The sequence below is a fragment of the Helicoverpa armigera genome, chromosome 20 (assembly GCF_030705265.1).
Source record: "Helicoverpa armigera isolate CAAS_96S chromosome 20, ASM3070526v1, whole genome shotgun sequence".
NCBI classification, from domain to species: Eukaryota; Metazoa; Arthropoda; class Insecta; order Lepidoptera; family Noctuidae; genus Helicoverpa; species Helicoverpa armigera.
In genome coordinates this window covers 9,526,887-9,545,588 of record NC_087139.1, presented here as the reverse complement: position 1 = coordinate 9,545,588, position 18,702 = coordinate 9,526,887, and the positions used below count along the sequence as shown (strand labels likewise).

Here is an 18,702-nt window from a genome sequence, read left to right as displayed (position 1 = left end):
ACTTTTCGGGTAAGAAACCTACCAATAAAAATATTTTTGAAACTTTAAGATCCAGTAATCTTATCATTCCAAGACAGATTCCATTGGATCAAACCTAACTTTGCAAGATTTTGATAACCCTACCAGAAAAAGATTGTCTAAATAGACAAGAAGATTTTAGCTACTCCCCACAATAAATACCCGCAACAATCCCCTATCTGACGCTCCTACTGACCCCCATAAAAGTGTGACCACACATATGTAAATACGAGCTGTCATACATGAAATATTCATCATGACAATAATTATGTTGTTATTAGTATGTCATCGGCTCTGATGTATGGGTGTGCGGGGGATGGCATGCTGGTGACAGAATTAGAGGTCTGGACTGAATTAGAAGTATTTTGTAATTGGTTGCATGGAAGATAATTAATAGGGGATCTAAATGTTGCGTAACAACTTTATAAACAGGATTTAAAGTAGGTACAGGCAAAACTGGTATGAAAATCCATACTCATATGATAAAGAGGATTTTTTTTTGTTTCTTTGTTTGTACACTAAAGGCTCCGAAACTACGGAACCGATTTGAAAAACTCTTTCACTGTTGGAAAGCTACACTCTTCTCTTAATATAGGCCATATTTTATCGGGGACGCAAGTAAAACCGCAAGAAAAAGCTAGTAGGATATAAAATAGACAGGCAAAAACTGTTTATTTAATAATAAAATCAAAAATGTTGACATAACTTTCATCACAAATCATAATCACGATACTTTATATCGAAAACAGCGGAGAAACGTCAAAAAATTTGAAAATAGAACGCTAAAACGGAAAAGGAAACGGAGCTCCCCGTTGACAGTTAATTATGTTTCGGGGATACTTACTAATTTCCTAATCGACAAGGTTTTTTCTAAATTACATGACAACTGATGAGAATTGGGTAAGAATTTGAAAAAGGAATTCTAAAATTATTTTTGGCCAGTGATGTTTTTTTTTTAATGAAATTGATACTGGTTGGTAATAAAGTGACATAAGCTAAGGAGCATAGGTTTAAAAAGTATGTATAGTTTTTTAATAATATTATGGTACCATTGTCCTACTTTACTGACCCAATGCTTAGCTTCCTACGCAGAAAAGGCACCGTATGTTCAAGGCGGATGTTCCAAAGTTTATTTATATTCTCCTTTATTTGTACGTTCGAAACATCTTTTTATCATGGCAAAGTTTCACGAAAAATGATTTACGCAATATGTCTCGTACCAAACGAGATGTTTTCGTTTCTTTGTTCCACAACCTTGAATCAGAATATAGAAATAAGATTTCAATATCAAACATCTGGTATACGTGAGTTATATTATTGTAGATACATGTATAATGTTAGGAACACGTTGACCCCTCTTAATGAGATGCATTCCATGAGCCGAACTACGGCAGACATCTTTAAATTACGTTATAACATCTGCTGTATCAGTTTTATCGCAGTTTCTTACGTTTTGATCAATATCGTGAGTCATACTTAACATTTTTTCTTGGTTTTAACCTCTTTAATCGTCATTAAAGCTTTCTTCGTTGACATTACATTTGTCTAACTAATGACTGCGTATCAGCTAATGTTACTTCAAAAATTTGAATTAAGTGTGACATAACGTAAGCTTAAGCCGTCGTTCCTAAAACTCTTTTCAGAAATTTTAAATTTGGAACTCGGGATTAAGATACGTCTCACCGATACTTTTTAAATGTGGAATGAAAGGTGATACATAACGGCTCGTGACATTTGAAATAAGAAGGGATTTTGAATGTAGAATTTAAGAACGTCGTTTTTAAAATACACTTTAGATTTTTGTGTTAAGGATAAAGGTGTTACCGGTTGGCAGTCTCGCAGTGTTGCCTTATTTTTGTCTTTTCCCAGTATTAGTGGGAATGATTTAGTGTTTGAATATCTCAGGTTGTTAGGCAGGTGTCATGCAAAGTGTTGAAATGTGCCGGCGACTGCCAGAAGTGTGGGCTGGAGTAAGAAGTGGGCCACGGCCACGCGAGTGGGCCAGCCGCCTCGCCGAGGGTGGGGTTATGATTTTGAAACGGGATAAGACTATCGATAGATAATAACTGGTTGTATCTGTTCTTGAGTGCTCAATTATTATTGATCGTTGAAGAATTTATAAAAAAAAATCTTTAATGTTTGTTTACAGTTTTATAAAGTCGTAATTTAAAGTCACACATCACAAAACTAGATAATAAAAACTCATTGATTTGCCAAGTCGGTCAAAATAGTTAAAAAAACAGCCCATTTCACCAAGACACGTGGGCGCAATAAAAATATAAAACCAAAACATTTTTACAATCTGTGACTTTTATATTTAATCTGTGCGTTTGACAGGCTGAATGCGCACTTCCATTGCTCTTCAAATGTCACACTATCGAATATATTTTTAATAATGTCGTTTTTATTTTTATTATTTTGTTTTTATGTGTATTTTTCTTGTAATTGGACGTTACTTTAGAAATGAGAAGTTTTGACTACAATTTCCTTTGTTTTATTGACTTTTATTTGAATTATTGCGTAGTTAGTTTTATTGTTAAATTACTGACATTTGTTTTTATTGTCGGCTAGATAGGTATTGGTGTGTGTGTGTGTTTTTTTTTTTATATAAGCGAAGTGTATTATTACGAGGAAAAATTTGATAGAATTTTTTCTTAACATTATTTCAACGTATAAGTTTGTGCCCATTCTCCTCCATCGGAATTTACACTCTTGACCTAATTTTTGTGTTACTATTATCATTTTTTTATATTATTTTCTCCATCTGAAGATGAGACAATAGTAGAGAAGTTTTTTTAAACATCTAAGTATTTTAATAAGATGACTTATTCTTTATAGACAAAATTAATACACTAAAAACACACTCGAATCAAAACCCACAAATTAATTCTCCAATTAAAAGTGTGAAAAACTAACAGTACAAAACCGGGTCCCCACAGTATCATATAGCAATCGAGTCAGCTGTAAAACTCGGGTCGGCAGTAAAGCCCCAGGTTCGAGTCCTGTAAACCAACAAATCTGACCCCTCGTAAATCAGTTAAGCGCGTTACAGATAGCAGTTTACGATGGTAAGGAAATATTATTAAAAATGTGTGTTTTTGTTTTTGTTTTGTGGTCAGTTTTTGATGATGTTTGATTTGGTAATCAAGTAATATATGGCTATCTTGTCTTTATATGATTCATGTTTCGTTTTTTTTTTTTTGTTTTGAGATCATAGACATTAACTACAGATGACTAACCTCACATTCTCTATGACGAAGGAATTCAAATAAAACGAAGACCACTAAAAAAATAAATCGTTCCAATTTTAAAATTACACTCTCAATCCGGATTCGGACGAATGAACATCGAACGGACTCCGTAATCGGCCGTTTTCGATATTCGAAATTTTGAAAAAAGAACGACTCTAATAAAAGGCTGACATTACCGAGCTACATCACATAACGTAATTAGGGCACAGTCAGACGGGGCGACTAAAAAAACGCACGTAACGACGACCAATCGCAGCGCCGATCGACCGAAAAGGACTCAACATCGAGCGATGTCGCCGGCAGCCATATTTAAAATATTAAAAACATAAATCAAAAACGTTATACGATATTTTCAATGTAAATATAATTTCGGGGAGTTCGTTAAAGAGGGGTCCAAGAATGTTTAAACTGACTTTTTTGTCTAACGCAATAACATTATACCTCATTACCGACTATAGATGTTCTGTCAAAAAATACCCGACTGCATTGAAAAGATCTTTATTACAAGCTTGTTCTTTTTACGAAAAAAAGCTGAAAAAACGAGCAATTATATTAAAAAGGGAGTAAAAAACAGTGCACTTAACGAGATCTCATTGTGCGCGAGTTGGGCCGCTGGACGTTTTTTATTTTTAATTATTATAAAAGCTCAAAAAAGCACATCACCTGTGAACGGTGTGTAGTGAAGCGGAAACGGATCGAGCTAACGGCATCTTTTTTTAAATTTTATTCGACAAAAACCGTGGACGAGATAGGAACCGACGTGTATGGGATATGAACAGAGGGAAAAAATAGCTTTTTAGATCACAGAGACAGGTAAACGTGTCTCTAGCTTCCGCCTAAGTTATGTTCTCGGCTTACATTGCTTCGGCTAAAGCACACTTTCTATGCGAGCTGGCAAACGGGTCAGACTTGCTAACTAGTCCCAAGAGACGCGAACTCTTCACCTTCACAGATATTCTGTTTCTCAAGTCTCTGTTTATTTGACTCATGTGATTGTGCCCTCAAAAAACAATTTGAGCACTTGTCCCAAAAAAATAAACCTCCCAAATCCGAATTTAAAAATCGATCATCCGTCTCGTTGAATTGAACGATTTTCTTCAATCTGCGCGCGGCCCTCGCTATTTTGAATTTCGAACAAGGCATTATTTTTTTATTTTGTTTTTTCGAAAACGGCCTTTATCTGTGGGTCCGGAGTTCCGTACAGCGGTATCGCATTACACGTTATCTCGTTACAGCGGGACGTATTAGTGCGTACGTATCCCCAAACACACGGCGGCTTAGACGAGCGGCGCCCGATATTTTATGGAATCTGCTGTGAGAGCGACCGCTCGACGTATCTCGTTTCTCGAGATCGTTCGTCTTGATATAGACGTTAGTCAAACTAGTTTCGTTGAAACGTGACCATAATATTGACAAGCTAAATTAATTCCTCGCCGGGCGACACCGCGTCGTAAAAACATACCGGAGATTTGAATTTTATGCTCCTAATTAATGCGACCGAGCGCAAATTGTTCGATCTGATTGCGAATAGCAAAAAGCTCGCGTCCCGTCGCGTTACCGTTACGTCGCTGAGTATAATGGCGAGAATTGGCGATGCGACACACGCAAGAAGCGAACCGGTCCGAACGGAACGCGCCCAAATGGGAGATAAGGGAAAAACAAACAACACTCGAAATGCGAATGCCGATCCCATTCAGCCGCGCGCCGACACCTCGCGCACTACGACACATTTAGTTTCGCTAACACCAAATTAGGCTGCACCCGGCCTTATATCTTAAATAACGACTCGCTTTACTAAGTGTACCTCGCCAACCAATGTGCTATTTTTAGGTCGAGAACAATTCGTTATTTAACGAGAAGCCAGTGTGAACTATGCCCTTAGCGTATTCTTGAAGGCGCGTATCAAATGTCAAGGATCCCTATGTTTCAATGTGACTTCAAATGCTAAACTATCAAACAATTATGTGAGCAACGTACAATGTATACGTTTAAAATCTATTTTCCGTCATACCCTTGCGTGAATTCTTAATTAAACACACATTTTAAACTACTCGAAACGTGAATTTGATTAATATTAACATCGACCGGACAGTGCGTGCAGTCGTTGCGTGCTCCGAGATCGATACCATATCTCGATTTAAAATCGTGCCTAAAGATAATCGAAAGGTGTTATTTTTTTTCAAAACCGGTTCGAGTTTCGATTCCAAAAGTATTCCAATAAGATAGTAGATATAATACTTACTTTTTCTAATTCTAATAGATGAAACCGTAGAACTTGTATCGCTTGCACCATCTGTGAAGAAAAACATTATATTTATCACATGGTATTAATATTGTGGGTTGTTCTATTTTGTGTTGTCGTGGGAGTGTCTATCTTAATAATAATAATTAAATGAGCATCTTCTACACTGAATGTCACATGTTTCGATATTTTTTGTTCTAATTAGTGATGTCACCAATTTTAAAATGGCGGGTTAGTCCTTCGATTGTCCTTTGTGATAATTAGAATACTAATCTTTAAAAATTTGAGCAATCCTTGAATATTTAATTTATTTAGTGTTATAGTTTTAGTTTAATGTTTTGGCTGAACAGTTTAGACAGAATATTTAAACATGATACACATAGTTGGTGGATATCTGACAATGCAACTGAGCAACAATGGACGGACAATGTTTGAATCCCCGCGGTGACTAGAGTGGTGATATTGCAATCTTGTTACTTATATCGATAGATTTTGTGTTGTTTACATAAGAAATACTGACAGCTAAAATTGAGCTGAGCTTATTAAATGTCGTTTTGACTAATATACAGCTCTATAATATGTAAAACTAATACAACTTATTTTTTCTACATAACCAAATCTTAATCTCTTTCAAAACATCATAAGTTCGAAGGCTTGGTTTCCTATGAATTAACATACACACACACACAAGAACATGAGCACGCAGCGCAATACAAATGCCTTGGTACTTAGATCCTATCGACTATTGTTTGATAGTGTTTGAAGATCTAATCGGTGACTTTTTCAAATCGATATCTATCTAAAAAAGGCAGTTAATGCCGTTTTAATAGCGTCTTGATTTGTTTCTGATTGCCACTTGAGGACGCGAGCTGAATTCTAAAAGCGATCTTTGCTTATTTCGCTTTTGATTGATGATTTTTCGTCGCGCATTTTAAATTTTGTACGTTTTCTTGTTTTGAAGTTTTGGATTTTTGATTTTGTTTATTAGATGGAGTTCTTTGTGTCTGTGTGTAATTGTAGGAAACGTTTTTGTGCATAGTTCTTAAACTCTACTGAGATTATTAATGTTGCATTATGCACTTTATAACTACTAGTATTAAGGTTGAAAACAATTTCTTCTTCCCAAATCCGAATACGCAGTGAAATGGTGGTACAAGTAGTGGTAGTACCAACATCTGTAGCCCTGCAATATCAATTAAACAGACGAAAGCGCCACCCCTGTCTGTTTGTACAGTCGTTCCGTTGACACAGGCGACACCAGCAGATAAAAATGTGTTTGACTTGTTTCTTGCCACCGAGACGGGTTTGTTTGTCAAGGGGAGCCTATGAGTGTCCCAATGTAATCCCTTGCTTCAAAACCAACTTTTCGGTTCAGAAAATTACATCTTTAATTTTATTTTCTTTTTTTACGATGTGTTATTTTTATCGATAACATTTTTAAGTAGTTACGTGTACACAACACTATAGTTTTAGTACCGCATAATTTGACCAACATGCCAACTTTTTATTTGACTTTAAGTGTCAAAATATTAACAGCTTAACTAGCCCATAATAACGCTATACCGTCACAGTTTCTAGAACGAAAACACTATTAATTACAACTCAATTAATTAGAAGAAATAACGCTCATTAACCTCGTTTTATCCGTTTCTTATTAATAAACAATAATAATAAAAAATAAGGCCAGTTTTTCTATAAAGTAAATTTCAAGGGATTAAAAATACCGTCATTCGAGTACGTGTTAACTCTGTATCGCTTACTAATGACTCGTAAAACAGAAAACTATTCGGTTTTATTTACTGACGCTACTGCAGTTCAACTATGTTTGAGGAAGCTTAAAGCCTCAAAAGGCTGTGACAGACCAAACACAGATGTGACGTGGGCAAACAACCTCCACACGGGTCGTAACCAATCGCCTCTCCAACCAAATGGGTCAATAAAACAGTCGATTCTCTGTTGGTTTTAGTCAACTTTAGTTTTTAGTCGATTCTACTCTTGTTTCGATAGTGTAGTGTACATCACTAGACTAACAAACGAATGGCCCACGTGTTCTTTTGTTGACTTTTTTCAAATTTCGAACTTGTACCAGCCAGTATTTTTGGCAGATCTAAAAAGAGTTTTTATGCTGCGCTTAAAAGTGTTTCTATTTGCCCGCGAAAAGCAAAGATTTGACGTTTAAGGCCCTTCATAACCCAAATTTGAGTAAAATAACTTGTTGATAATACTTGAAATTCGCGACATAACGCGGATAGCAGACTGCAAGATCCCAATTATACACAATAGCGCACTTGGCTTGGTATAACGACAGTTGTTGATAAAGAGAACCACCTGAGGCTGTTTATGAATGCGTAGCGATACAAGCTTTGATATTTGGGTTTGCTTGCTTTTATAGGTACTTTTTGAAGTGTTTTTTAAGTTTTCTTTAGAAATAGTGAAAGGGGTTCATGACGTGATTTTTTTTCCAGCGACATCTGTTGGTATTGTCTAATTATTTTTTCGTGGTTAATTGTTACTATTACCTGACACAAAACCAAGATAATACGGAATATTCTAACAATTAAAGAAAAAAAACTACACATTGGTTTAATGCAATCGCATGACAGACAAGCCATCCATTTTACACATGAATATAACCTTTAGAAAAACCTTTAGCAGCACTCAGACGTGTCATGTGTTTCTCAAGAACGCCCAACAAAGCTGCCATTTTAATTATCATCCACAATAAATAAAAATAACTCCAATTCAATTACTTCAAAAGTCAATAATAGCGTATTGAAATAATTCTGTTAAGTACGCTTTGTTGGTTTGCACAGAGGGCCGACCGCAAGACGTCGGGGAAAAAATATATTATGCGATACTTAAACTGTTCGTACTTGTACTAATTATGTAGTAACTACTCAACAGCTTTTGAGCTGTATAGACCACTGTGCATTTGTGGTGAGTGGTAACCAAGTGGTTTCGACTAAAGATGTATTTTAACAACGTAATTTCGTTCAATGAGATATTTATTTTGAGTGCTGGTTATCGACCCACAACTTACTACTAGCATACTAAACACTGCTTGTAAAGAAATCAGTCGTCTAATGTTAAAGCTATGCCCTCAAAACTAAACGGAGCAACTTGACAAACACATGCGTCAGCCAGTGGCACCACATGTCAGGCTCAGCACAAAAACACAACACGATAATTCACCTATTCGTCGAGTAAAGTTTGCTCTGCGCCCGGATGTCGCCAGTGTTTGGCTGTCTTATCTCCGAGCCGGTTAAAACCGTGGATGAATGACGCTTATCAACTAACTCAGGTAAAACTGACAACTTACTTTACAACTTTATAACCCCAAGCTACTGTTTCTTCCCACCCATTTTTAATTTCCCAAATTTATGAGTCACGACCCGCAAACAAATCAATCTATTAGCAGAGATGGGTACGTGCGTGACGGTGACAGTTGATAAAACGAATTTTCAGTAACAAAGTCAAATAACATGAACGTCGCCTCCGACCGGCGCGATTCGTAATGCCTTAGATTTTATTTGTTAAAAATCGGTTAAGTACCCGTGTCGAACCGCGGCCGTGGGTGGCCGCCATCTTACTTTTATTATTTCACTTTTTGTCCCAGCTAGCCGCGGGAGGCACACGGTGCGATTCAGCTTTTTATGAGTGACAATATAATATCTTTTTTTTTAATCTTATTTCCTTATTTTGTTGTTCCGAGAAATATTTCTCGTTTACCTGTGTTTAATTTCGGACAGCTCTTTAGCTAATCAAATCGTAAATTATGCTCAAATGTTCCCTATTTTATGGGATATTAAAGTGAACCCACGTTGTATTTGTCTTGTGGTTGGTATGAGCTATAAATGTGGACAATACTTACTAATGAGTCGACCTCTGGGTCCGCTATGTAGTAAGGTTTCTCCTGGCGTATCTGTGGAACAAACAAACATACATATTATTAGATATTTTTCAAAATCATTACGAATGTAAAGTGAGCATGTCGGGTAGTGGATTAATGGCGGGCGCAGTCGGGTCATAACGCTTGTACGTGGCTAATAAAATGCTCGCTCGCTTGGCTGCGCGCGCGCACGCATCCTAGATTAAAAATATAGACTCGACAATTTACCGACTATAAATTATAATAACTGGATAGGTTTAGACTTTGTAGGAGATTGTACGAGGACTCTGAATGTAGATAAAGTTAGGAGTGTGCTTCAAAGTTGATAACTTCTTAGAAGATCTATTTACGTGTATTTCCTAACAAAACGTCATTGTTCTTCTAAGCCTGAGATCCTAATTCCTATTCTAAATTAATTTGCATAAAAACTCCATAGGTTCTGATCCCACAATTCTTTCAAACGAATACTCTTATCAGTGGTGGTCGCAGGCGCATTATCTGTCCTATCTCAATAATAATCTTTGGCCCATACTTAAGAAACGCTTTTTTTCGACATTTAAGCCCCGCGTTGCCCGGAAATGCGATACTATCATGCACACCGAAGCGGCCCGATTTTTTACATCTAGCAACACAGTATATATTATATGTTAGTTGCCAGTAAAAATAATTATACTATGAGTATGTACTAATTAAACGAACATGACATAACATTTGAAAACCATAGCAATTTGCTTCCGAGTTATATTCATAATTAAGGTAATTTTTCTCATAATTCTTGGCTCCATGTTTATTTTGAAACCATTTGGTAGGGTCATAAAGATTTATATTTTAGAGCTAAATATTGGTAATAGTTTTCACCGTTAGATTTTGCTTTGTAATAACAATGAAGTAGTGTGAAAGGAACATAAAGACGAGATAGGTTAAATATTAAGCTGAAATAAAACGCAGTTTGTCTTGCAATCCAAAGTTAAATCATAAAGTTATATGTATTCAAATACAGCCTTATGACCAATTCGCCAACACAGAAACTATTACAAGATTAAAACAATGTAGCGATTTAATTTATTGACAAATAAAATTTTGCAACAAAACTACAACTGTAGAATATTGCAAAATATGACAGACTAGCTTTCACCCGCGGTTTCATCCGCATCTTGAAAGAACTACTTCCTGGACTAGGGTAAAAAGTAGCCTATATATTACTGTTATATATCACCTACATTACTGACAAGATTCATCAAAATCTATGCAATCGTTTTTGCGTGAAAGAGGAATTAACATCCCTGCATAGGCACATACAAACTTCCTCATTTATGATATTAGTAAGAAAACACAGTTACGAAGAAACTTTATCTACCATTAATAACTTAATAAGATGCCAAAGATAAACCGTACCACAGTTTTTATGCAAATCATTTTTACTTCTATCTAATTGGTCAAGCATTTGATAGTCAATTACTGGAGCCCATCAATTTATTTTGAATCTCTCTATAATCATAAAATCGACCATCGGAAATAAAGAACAAATTGAATTAGAACATTTCATGTTAATTACTATATAAATTAATTTATATTTAGTGTTGTGTGTTATTTTTCTTATATTGTTTTAAATACGACTTTATTGATTATTTATATCAAACTAGATACATTAATTTTATTTTATTATGTAAAATATTACTAATTTTGAATTAAAAATGTACTTTAAAAATTAAAAATTTCTGTTACAACATGACACTAATTGATTTTACATTTTCATGCTCATGTTGCGTTTTTGTCATAATCAATTTAATAAAATTAAGTTTGACATAATTATTATTATATAAATATTTATAATTTGCTTTCTTTACGACAATGTTTGTGCAAAAGTGGCAGGTGAATGAATTTGTATTGGCAATAAAGATGACAGATACCCAGTGTTTTATACTGATTATGTATTGGACAAAACAAAAATGGTAAAATTATATTATTTTCTTTCACTCAATCATCTTTCTAGCCTTTTCCCAACTATGTTGGCGTCGGATTCCAGTCTAACAGAATGCAGCTGAGTACCAGTGTTTTACAAGGAGCGACAGCCTATCTGACCTCCTCAACCCAGTTACCCGGGCAACCCGATACCCCTAGGTAAGACTGGTTGTTATTTTCTGTTAATTAATAAACCAGATTTTCTCTACGCAACATTGTTTTTGATTACACCATTTATAATATTAATTAGTGAGACTATAGTACTTCTGCTGACCCCAGAAAAATAAGTGTGAAAAATAATAAACGATTATAAATATCGATACAAAATATCGATCCGAAAGACGATTTGCAAAAATTATAAATATGACAGTTAATTTCGCATAACTGTCAACTCAAAATAGACTTTATATCATTACACTTAAGGTGCATTTCTTATTTGTAAGAGATGGTATCTTAAACGTCTGGTGATTAAAATGTATGGGATCAATTTACTATGGGAGTTAAATGTCATATAAAAATTATACATTTTTAGCTTCACAGATGATGGATAAGGCTACCTTGTAATATTGATTGGGTTTTAATTACTAGCACTTTTTTTTTCTTAATTAAAAACTTTTTAGTTCGACTTTTATTCTTGGTTAGTGAGTTTTTTTGATGATAACAACATAATGATGAAGGTATTATTTTATTTATTTCCTTAGCATCTATCATTGTTCGTTTGGTAATCCATATCGTTAAGAAAAAAAACAATAAAAAATCTGAGATAAAAAAATATATTGGTAATTTTTGACATTTTTCCCTAATGTTAACTAAAGTAGCCATATTGTCCATAGAGAACAAACTACTCCTAACACTCTTCACAAACATCTAAAAAGAGGTCAAATACCAAAAACAAGGCTAATACCCAATCACACTTCTAAACCATAAAGAAGAACACATAAAAAAGTTTCTAATACATCTAATACTGGCCACCTTGAGCCGTACATAGCAACAAATCATAGTGCAGTAATGACTAGCACCGGGTAGCGGGTTTGATCCCGCCCACGGCATAATGGTTATCATTCCGCCTTGTGTCATTATTGGTTACAACAAATTGTTATTTGCCTTCAGTTCAACTGCGGATGTTAGCACTGTGGGTGCAGTTTATTCTTGTACGGACAAAAATATTTTTTTCGTTTTTTTTCAATCGTCTTTTTTATTTTAGGCTCCATTTTAGGTGCACACAGGTATGACCATTACTACCAAAAAATTAAAAAATATTCTAGAAATTGTAACAGCAACAGGTGATTTAAAACTAACATACTACCATTTACTAATCTTTTGCCGATTTATATTGAAAATAATCAAAAACACTTTTTCAATGACACATCTTTCAAATTGCATCATCTCACTTCAATTCCATGATGATTTATCACTTGCTATAATATCTCTTGCTCAAAATTCCTCTTATACTTAAGTTTGACAGATACGGATTTCCATGAGCACCAATTGTCTTGACCTCTGGTTAGCAAAAAATAGACAGAAACTGTAGAAGCGTGGGTTTGTATTATCTTAAATCCTTGGGTCACTGATCTAGTGATTCATGCCAAGTTATATTCACACCTTTTAATAGTTGGAGAGTAACGTTGTATCATTTTAATGGACTGCCCATTAATTTGAGAGGGTGTACTATGCCCAATCGAATGACAAATAATCGAATGCCAATTGATCGACCACTATAAATCGAAATTCTAAATACACGAACATTCATAATATCGAATGGTTATTAAATCGAACATTCAATACATCGCGCAGTCAATACATCGAGTGTTCAAAATATCGAATGTTCGTTTGAGCGAGCGTTAAATGCATCGCAAATTCATCCTATCGAAAAATTTATATTTTTATGAATACAAGAAAAACTCAAAATTTATGGATAATTTATAAATTTTAATATAGATTTTATTATTTAACATTTTTTCAATCGCAATATCATACCTTTTGCCTCTTTTTTGTAAAGTAGGTCTTCCAAATCCCGCGTTTGCCTTTTCAATTCACACAAAATTTTAAAATTTACCTTTAAAAGATAAGAATTAAAGATTAAAATGTGATTTATTAGTAAATTTTGAGTTTTTCTTGTATTCATAAAAATATAAATTTTTCGATAGGATAAATATGCGATGCATTTAACGCTCGCTCAAACGAACATTCGATATTTTGAACACTCGATGTATTGACTGCGCGATGTATTGAATGTTCGATTTAATAACCATTCGATATTATGAATGTTCGAGTATTTAGAATTTCGATTTATAGTGGTCGATCAATTGGCATTCGATTATTTGGCATTCGATTGGGCGTAGTACACCCAATTTGAGATTAGATTTTTTTGTCGAATAGAGTGTACTAAGAATTCAAATAGGTATGTTTATTTTACTAACTGTTATTTTGATCTCCATTTAAGTTATTTAGGTACATAAAACAATCACATTTATTCATAATCTGTGTCCAGTCATAACACCAAAAGCGGCCAGTGGGCACCAACACATGCAAAGCTACACACACATTACACAACTAATCGCGTCGATGCATATCACTATAATGATAGACCAATGTTACCAAAATCCGACCAATGGCGAATGTACGATCGAAAATATAACAAACGTAAACAGGCCCTCCCCCTCCCTGAGGCAAGGAAGTGTCTCATTTAGGGGGGCAGCGACCCATGAAGCAAGACTATAGCCCCTTTGGACACAAATTAAATGCTAATAAGACGATCGACTGATACCAAAGTCTTGGAACAATTTTTGGTGTATACTTAGATTTTATGGGTGTTTTGAGGAGGGCCTCGGTAGTGTTTTGAGCGATTTTTTAGCTCTTTTTAATTCTTAAGATACAATGATCGCAAGACTGCCCTGCCCTTCTTTATATGGTTTTTAAACAAGACCCAGAAAGTTGTTTAAGCTTAAGCCATTAACACACAAATAGGGATACTTAATTTGGACAGTATGCAGAGCACTGCTGATATTCAAAGCTTAAACAACGTGAATGCAACAGCTATGTAAGTGGTTCACATCGGCACGCTTAATGCCTCCATTACAACTGACATCGGGACAAAAAACACCACGAATTGTTAGGTGTCGATACGAAGCAAAAATTCCCTTTCGAATCGAGTTATTGCATCCATATTTTTTATTTTAATCGATGCATCGAACTGTATTCTATCGATTTAACTCGCAAAAAATGTGGGACAAAAGCGTTTTATATCTGTTTGTCCCGTAAAAATAAACAGGCCGTGAACAAAATAACTTTTGACTCGTCCCAAATATCTTTGTGATACGACAATTGTCGTTTTCTCTATTCATAGCGTTTACCTGAGGCTCATTGTTACCCCCCTTTGTGCACTTTCAGTCGAAATAGTATTGTTTGTTTAATTGAATAAGTACCTTCGTAGAGGCTCTCATTGTACTCCAAGGGACCAGTCTCATGTCCATGTAACCACCTCGGAACAACACTCAAGTTAATCGATTAAAGACTTTTTTCCACTGAAAACTGGAATCGACCTGTGTCCGAGTAACACTGATTTTAAGCACCGATTGCCCGCTACCTGGGCTCTCTCGAAAAAACTACGGAACTCATCATTAAATTCGTAAAGTCCCAAACCAGACGTCCACATGTCTCATTGAATATTAAACTCTATTTGACACAAATTAAAGTTCATTATGAGTTGATGGACAACGGGCACTTAGTGCGATAAGTAACGGAATAACTGCGGCACCAAAATCGCTACCAAACGTGGTACCCTGTAATTTGTAATAAAAAATCTATTTATAAGATAAAATAAAGCACCGAGAAGCTACCTAAGATGCCCGGCGATCGATCTCGATGGGCTTTTTAATAAATCAAGAGGTTTCGAGCCATTTTGACGCTTGTCAAAGTTAAACGTACGATATAGAATCGCGCGTACCTTCCGCTGGCTTTAATGTTAAGTTATTCTATAATGCTCAGAGGTCGAGTTTTGTAATTTAGTTAAGTCGCCTCCTATTTAATAACATTCTTGTACGTCCGCCGGTCGGCAGGTGATTTTTTTTCTCGAATTTTTTGACTTTAAAAAACGTTCGTTCGGCCGACCTCGCTACTGAAGTAGTTCGAATTTTTAAATTATAGTGTATTAATACGCGTTCCTGTTATGAAATTTTTATTTATAGTGCGCGCGTCTCGGCTTGGTTACGTCGCACGTCGCACGAGCGCGCGTCACGCCGCGATTGTTTTGGTGACCGCGACCGCTCCGCATTTAATCACCTGTTTTGACACAACGACGTGCGAATATATTTATTTGGTCCGCTTTACTGCCGCCCATAAACGGACGTAATGAACAAATGTCTTTATGGTATACTTGTAAACGTCAAATATCAGTCATTTCTCCCTGGCGAGCACAAAAAACGCCATAAATATTCTTAACAAAATGGCTCCTACTGAATATTGTGGCCATAAACGTAGCTCTATAAAATGAGGTTTGGTTGTTTAACTTTTGTTCGGGCTCTGTGTTGGAATTAAAAGAACTTAGACGAGAGTCCGACCTTTTGTTTGCGTAGTGTTTCTTTCCATAAAATATATGTAAATCATCTAGAAATTATTCATAACTAACTGGAATTTATAAATGTTTTACGGTTTGTTTTTGTGTTGTCAAAAACTTTGTGTGCCAGTGGCCTTAGAGCGCTGGTTGTGTGGAAAGGTCACCGCAGCCGGTCGCGGAGTATTTCGCACGGCGACGATGCTCACAAATAAAACTGTTGCTCTAAAATTTCTAAATGACGCTTCTCGTTGCCTGTGGAGCGTCATCCCCATTAGACAGGGACAAAGCCCAAAGTGAAACAAGGACGGGGAGACAGTTGAGCGTTTTTCGTGCGTTTTTTGTCCCGAAATCCGTGCGTTCAAAAATTTTATTTTAATACAAGAAAAGTATTCAAAAGATACGGGGCAGGTAGACGCGCCCGAACCGGGGTATTTGCTTAGTTTCTTTTTTTCTCGCACAAAGAATTCAACTTGATTTATGGTCGTGGTGTGTGACGATTTGTGACCTGTAATTTCTGATGTGAGTTTTGTCACTACGGATCTGAGAGCTTGATTTATTAATTCACGGATCGTTCGTCAGAGGGCGTGTTCCGGTTTTGACAGTTGTCAGTAACATATAATTTTTGACGAAAATGATATTTATTGTTTGATCTCGGTTTTGTTTTGGTCCAATTGAGACATTACGCTAAACACTGTGAAATTTTATTGCGGTGATATGTGCAATTTATTTTTTTGTCTGCCAAGAAATATGATTTGACACAGTGTGTAATCGGCGACAGTCTTTTGTTAATTTTGTTTGTAATGATGGTTGCTTGTAATTTTTTCCACATTGTAAAGATTTGGCTCAGTGTGCGAATCACGTGTTCATAGAGGGGTATCATACACTACAGTTAGTTACTTAACAGGTCCCAAGAGGGTCGTTTAAGCCCGGAAGGTCAGTTTTTCGACCATTAACGCGATCAGAGGGTTGGCGTGGAATTAGTGGGTAGTAATAAAGGTGGTAGGTAATTACCCACTTCGGAGCAGTCGGTTAAATAGCGTCTCACTCGTTCAGACTATTACACTAGTCGTAAATTTGTGTTAATCGCTTTATTTTTTGTTTGTCTTAGTTCTTATTGGTTTTGTTAAGGTACGGAAGAGATTAAGTTTGCTTTTAATATTGGAATTTTATTTATTTGGGTCGATTGATAAAATGTTGTGTTTTTTATTTGTCATTATTTCTATCCTAATCCTATGCAAGTGATTGATATCCGATTTAATGTTGTTGCTACATCACCATATGAAAAAAACTTAGATCCACAATCATTAACTTAAATAACACTAGATTCTTATATTAAAGCTATGATTAAGTAATCTGAACCTTACTCACATATAATTAGAGTATAATTCACTATAATATGCAGTACCTAAGTGCAATTTTCAACCTTAAGCACTATGAGTTAAGGTATAATCTGCATTAACACTAACAAGACAGACATCTTAGCTCTGATAGAGACGTTAGATAAATACCTGGAAGATTAATTTATAATAAATTGTTTTTTCTAAGAACATAGTTATTTTTATAATAACAGTATTTATAAAGAACACTGTTTAAATAATACCTACTCATTACCTATTACAATGTGAATTGTATTAAGTACATTTTTACGCCAACTTAAATACTGCATTTAAGTGTTTTTTTTAATACATAACACATAATTATTAAACTTGGTTTAGCAGATCAAGAGTTAATATTATTTTTAATATTCCTTAAAAGCATGAACGGTATTATTTATATGAATTTATGAATAGTTAGTCTAAGTACATCAAAGAAAACTCAGAATAATAAAGGCTCAAGTGTATCCACAAACAAAAGCCAAAATTATTTCACTAAACTACTTTTACTGGTTATTTTATCTCATCACACAATTAACTCTAAGTTTCCTCTTTCATCTTAAAGAAACACCACAATAAAGCTTCACCCAATTGACTCATCAAAACACGTTTAGCCGTTTCCGAGATAGCCACTCACTAACTTACGTATGACTAACGCCATTATTTACGTGCTCCAACGCTTAAGACAACAATAACAAAAAAAATACATTGAATTTATAACCCTTCAGATTTCTCATGACCTCGGTTTAAACAAACAAACAAACCAACAGACCATATTTCGCTGAAGTGCACTCGAAAACGTTATAAAAATAAACACGAAAACTCAAAAAAGGCATCAATTTTTAAACAATACGTATTGTATATAAAATTTCGAATATAAATGAAATAATAGGCTAACCCTCAAACGCGATCGGTACGCGTGTTTGTACAAAAATAAAACGCGTTTAGTACGCACGCCATTATATTATGAATACGTAACGAAACACACCCTTGGCTCGCTTTTTTAATCAACCCTCTTAAATCCCAGCAGGCTAAAAATTAAAGTGTAATGGTGCAATGTTTAATAACTTATCTGCGGGTACGTTGTGTGTTTTGCCTTTTGTTAATGTAATTTTTTAAAGTTTAACTTTTAGGGCGCAGAAATCGATGCAAATAGACTTATCTTCGGGTATTATTATTACTACGCGTTTACTCATTCATAATGATAGGAGAAACATGCGTTTATTAATAAGTTCTCTCTTATTGTTTAATAGATTATTTCTGTCTGCTGTATTGTATCTAGTTAGCAACATAATTAAGCATGTATTTATTGCGTCTTACCCGTTTATGTTGAAATAAATGTTTCTACTATAAAACGTTAATTATAGCAACACTGAGAAGTTTACGCTAATAACAGTTATTCCGACGACATC

The 18,702-nt window shown here is 35.2% G+C and overlaps 2 protein-coding genes across 6 annotated transcripts in view; both read right to left on the bottom strand.

Moving 5' to 3' along the window:
• LOC110381946 (alanine--tRNA ligase, mitochondrial) overlaps positions 1-18,702 on the bottom strand; it is a 317,119-nt gene that overhangs the window by 103,229 nt on the left and 195,188 nt on the right. The gene's annotated exons all lie outside the window — the stretch shown is intronic.
• LOC110379250 (homeobox protein homothorax) overlaps positions 1-18,702 on the bottom strand; it is a 250,907-nt gene that overhangs the window by 196,411 nt on the left and 35,794 nt on the right. For all 5 annotated transcript variants that reach the window (XM_021338844.3, XM_021338845.3, XM_049848791.2 and 2 more), the window contains exons 4-5: positions 9,383-9,433; positions 5,512-5,562 (exon numbers count right to left, since the gene is read on the bottom strand). In XM_021338844.3, coding sequence (XP_021194519.1) covers positions 5,512-5,562; positions 9,383-9,433 — 102 coding nt within the window. The remainder of the gene's footprint in view (positions 1-5,511; positions 5,563-9,382; positions 9,434-18,702) is intronic.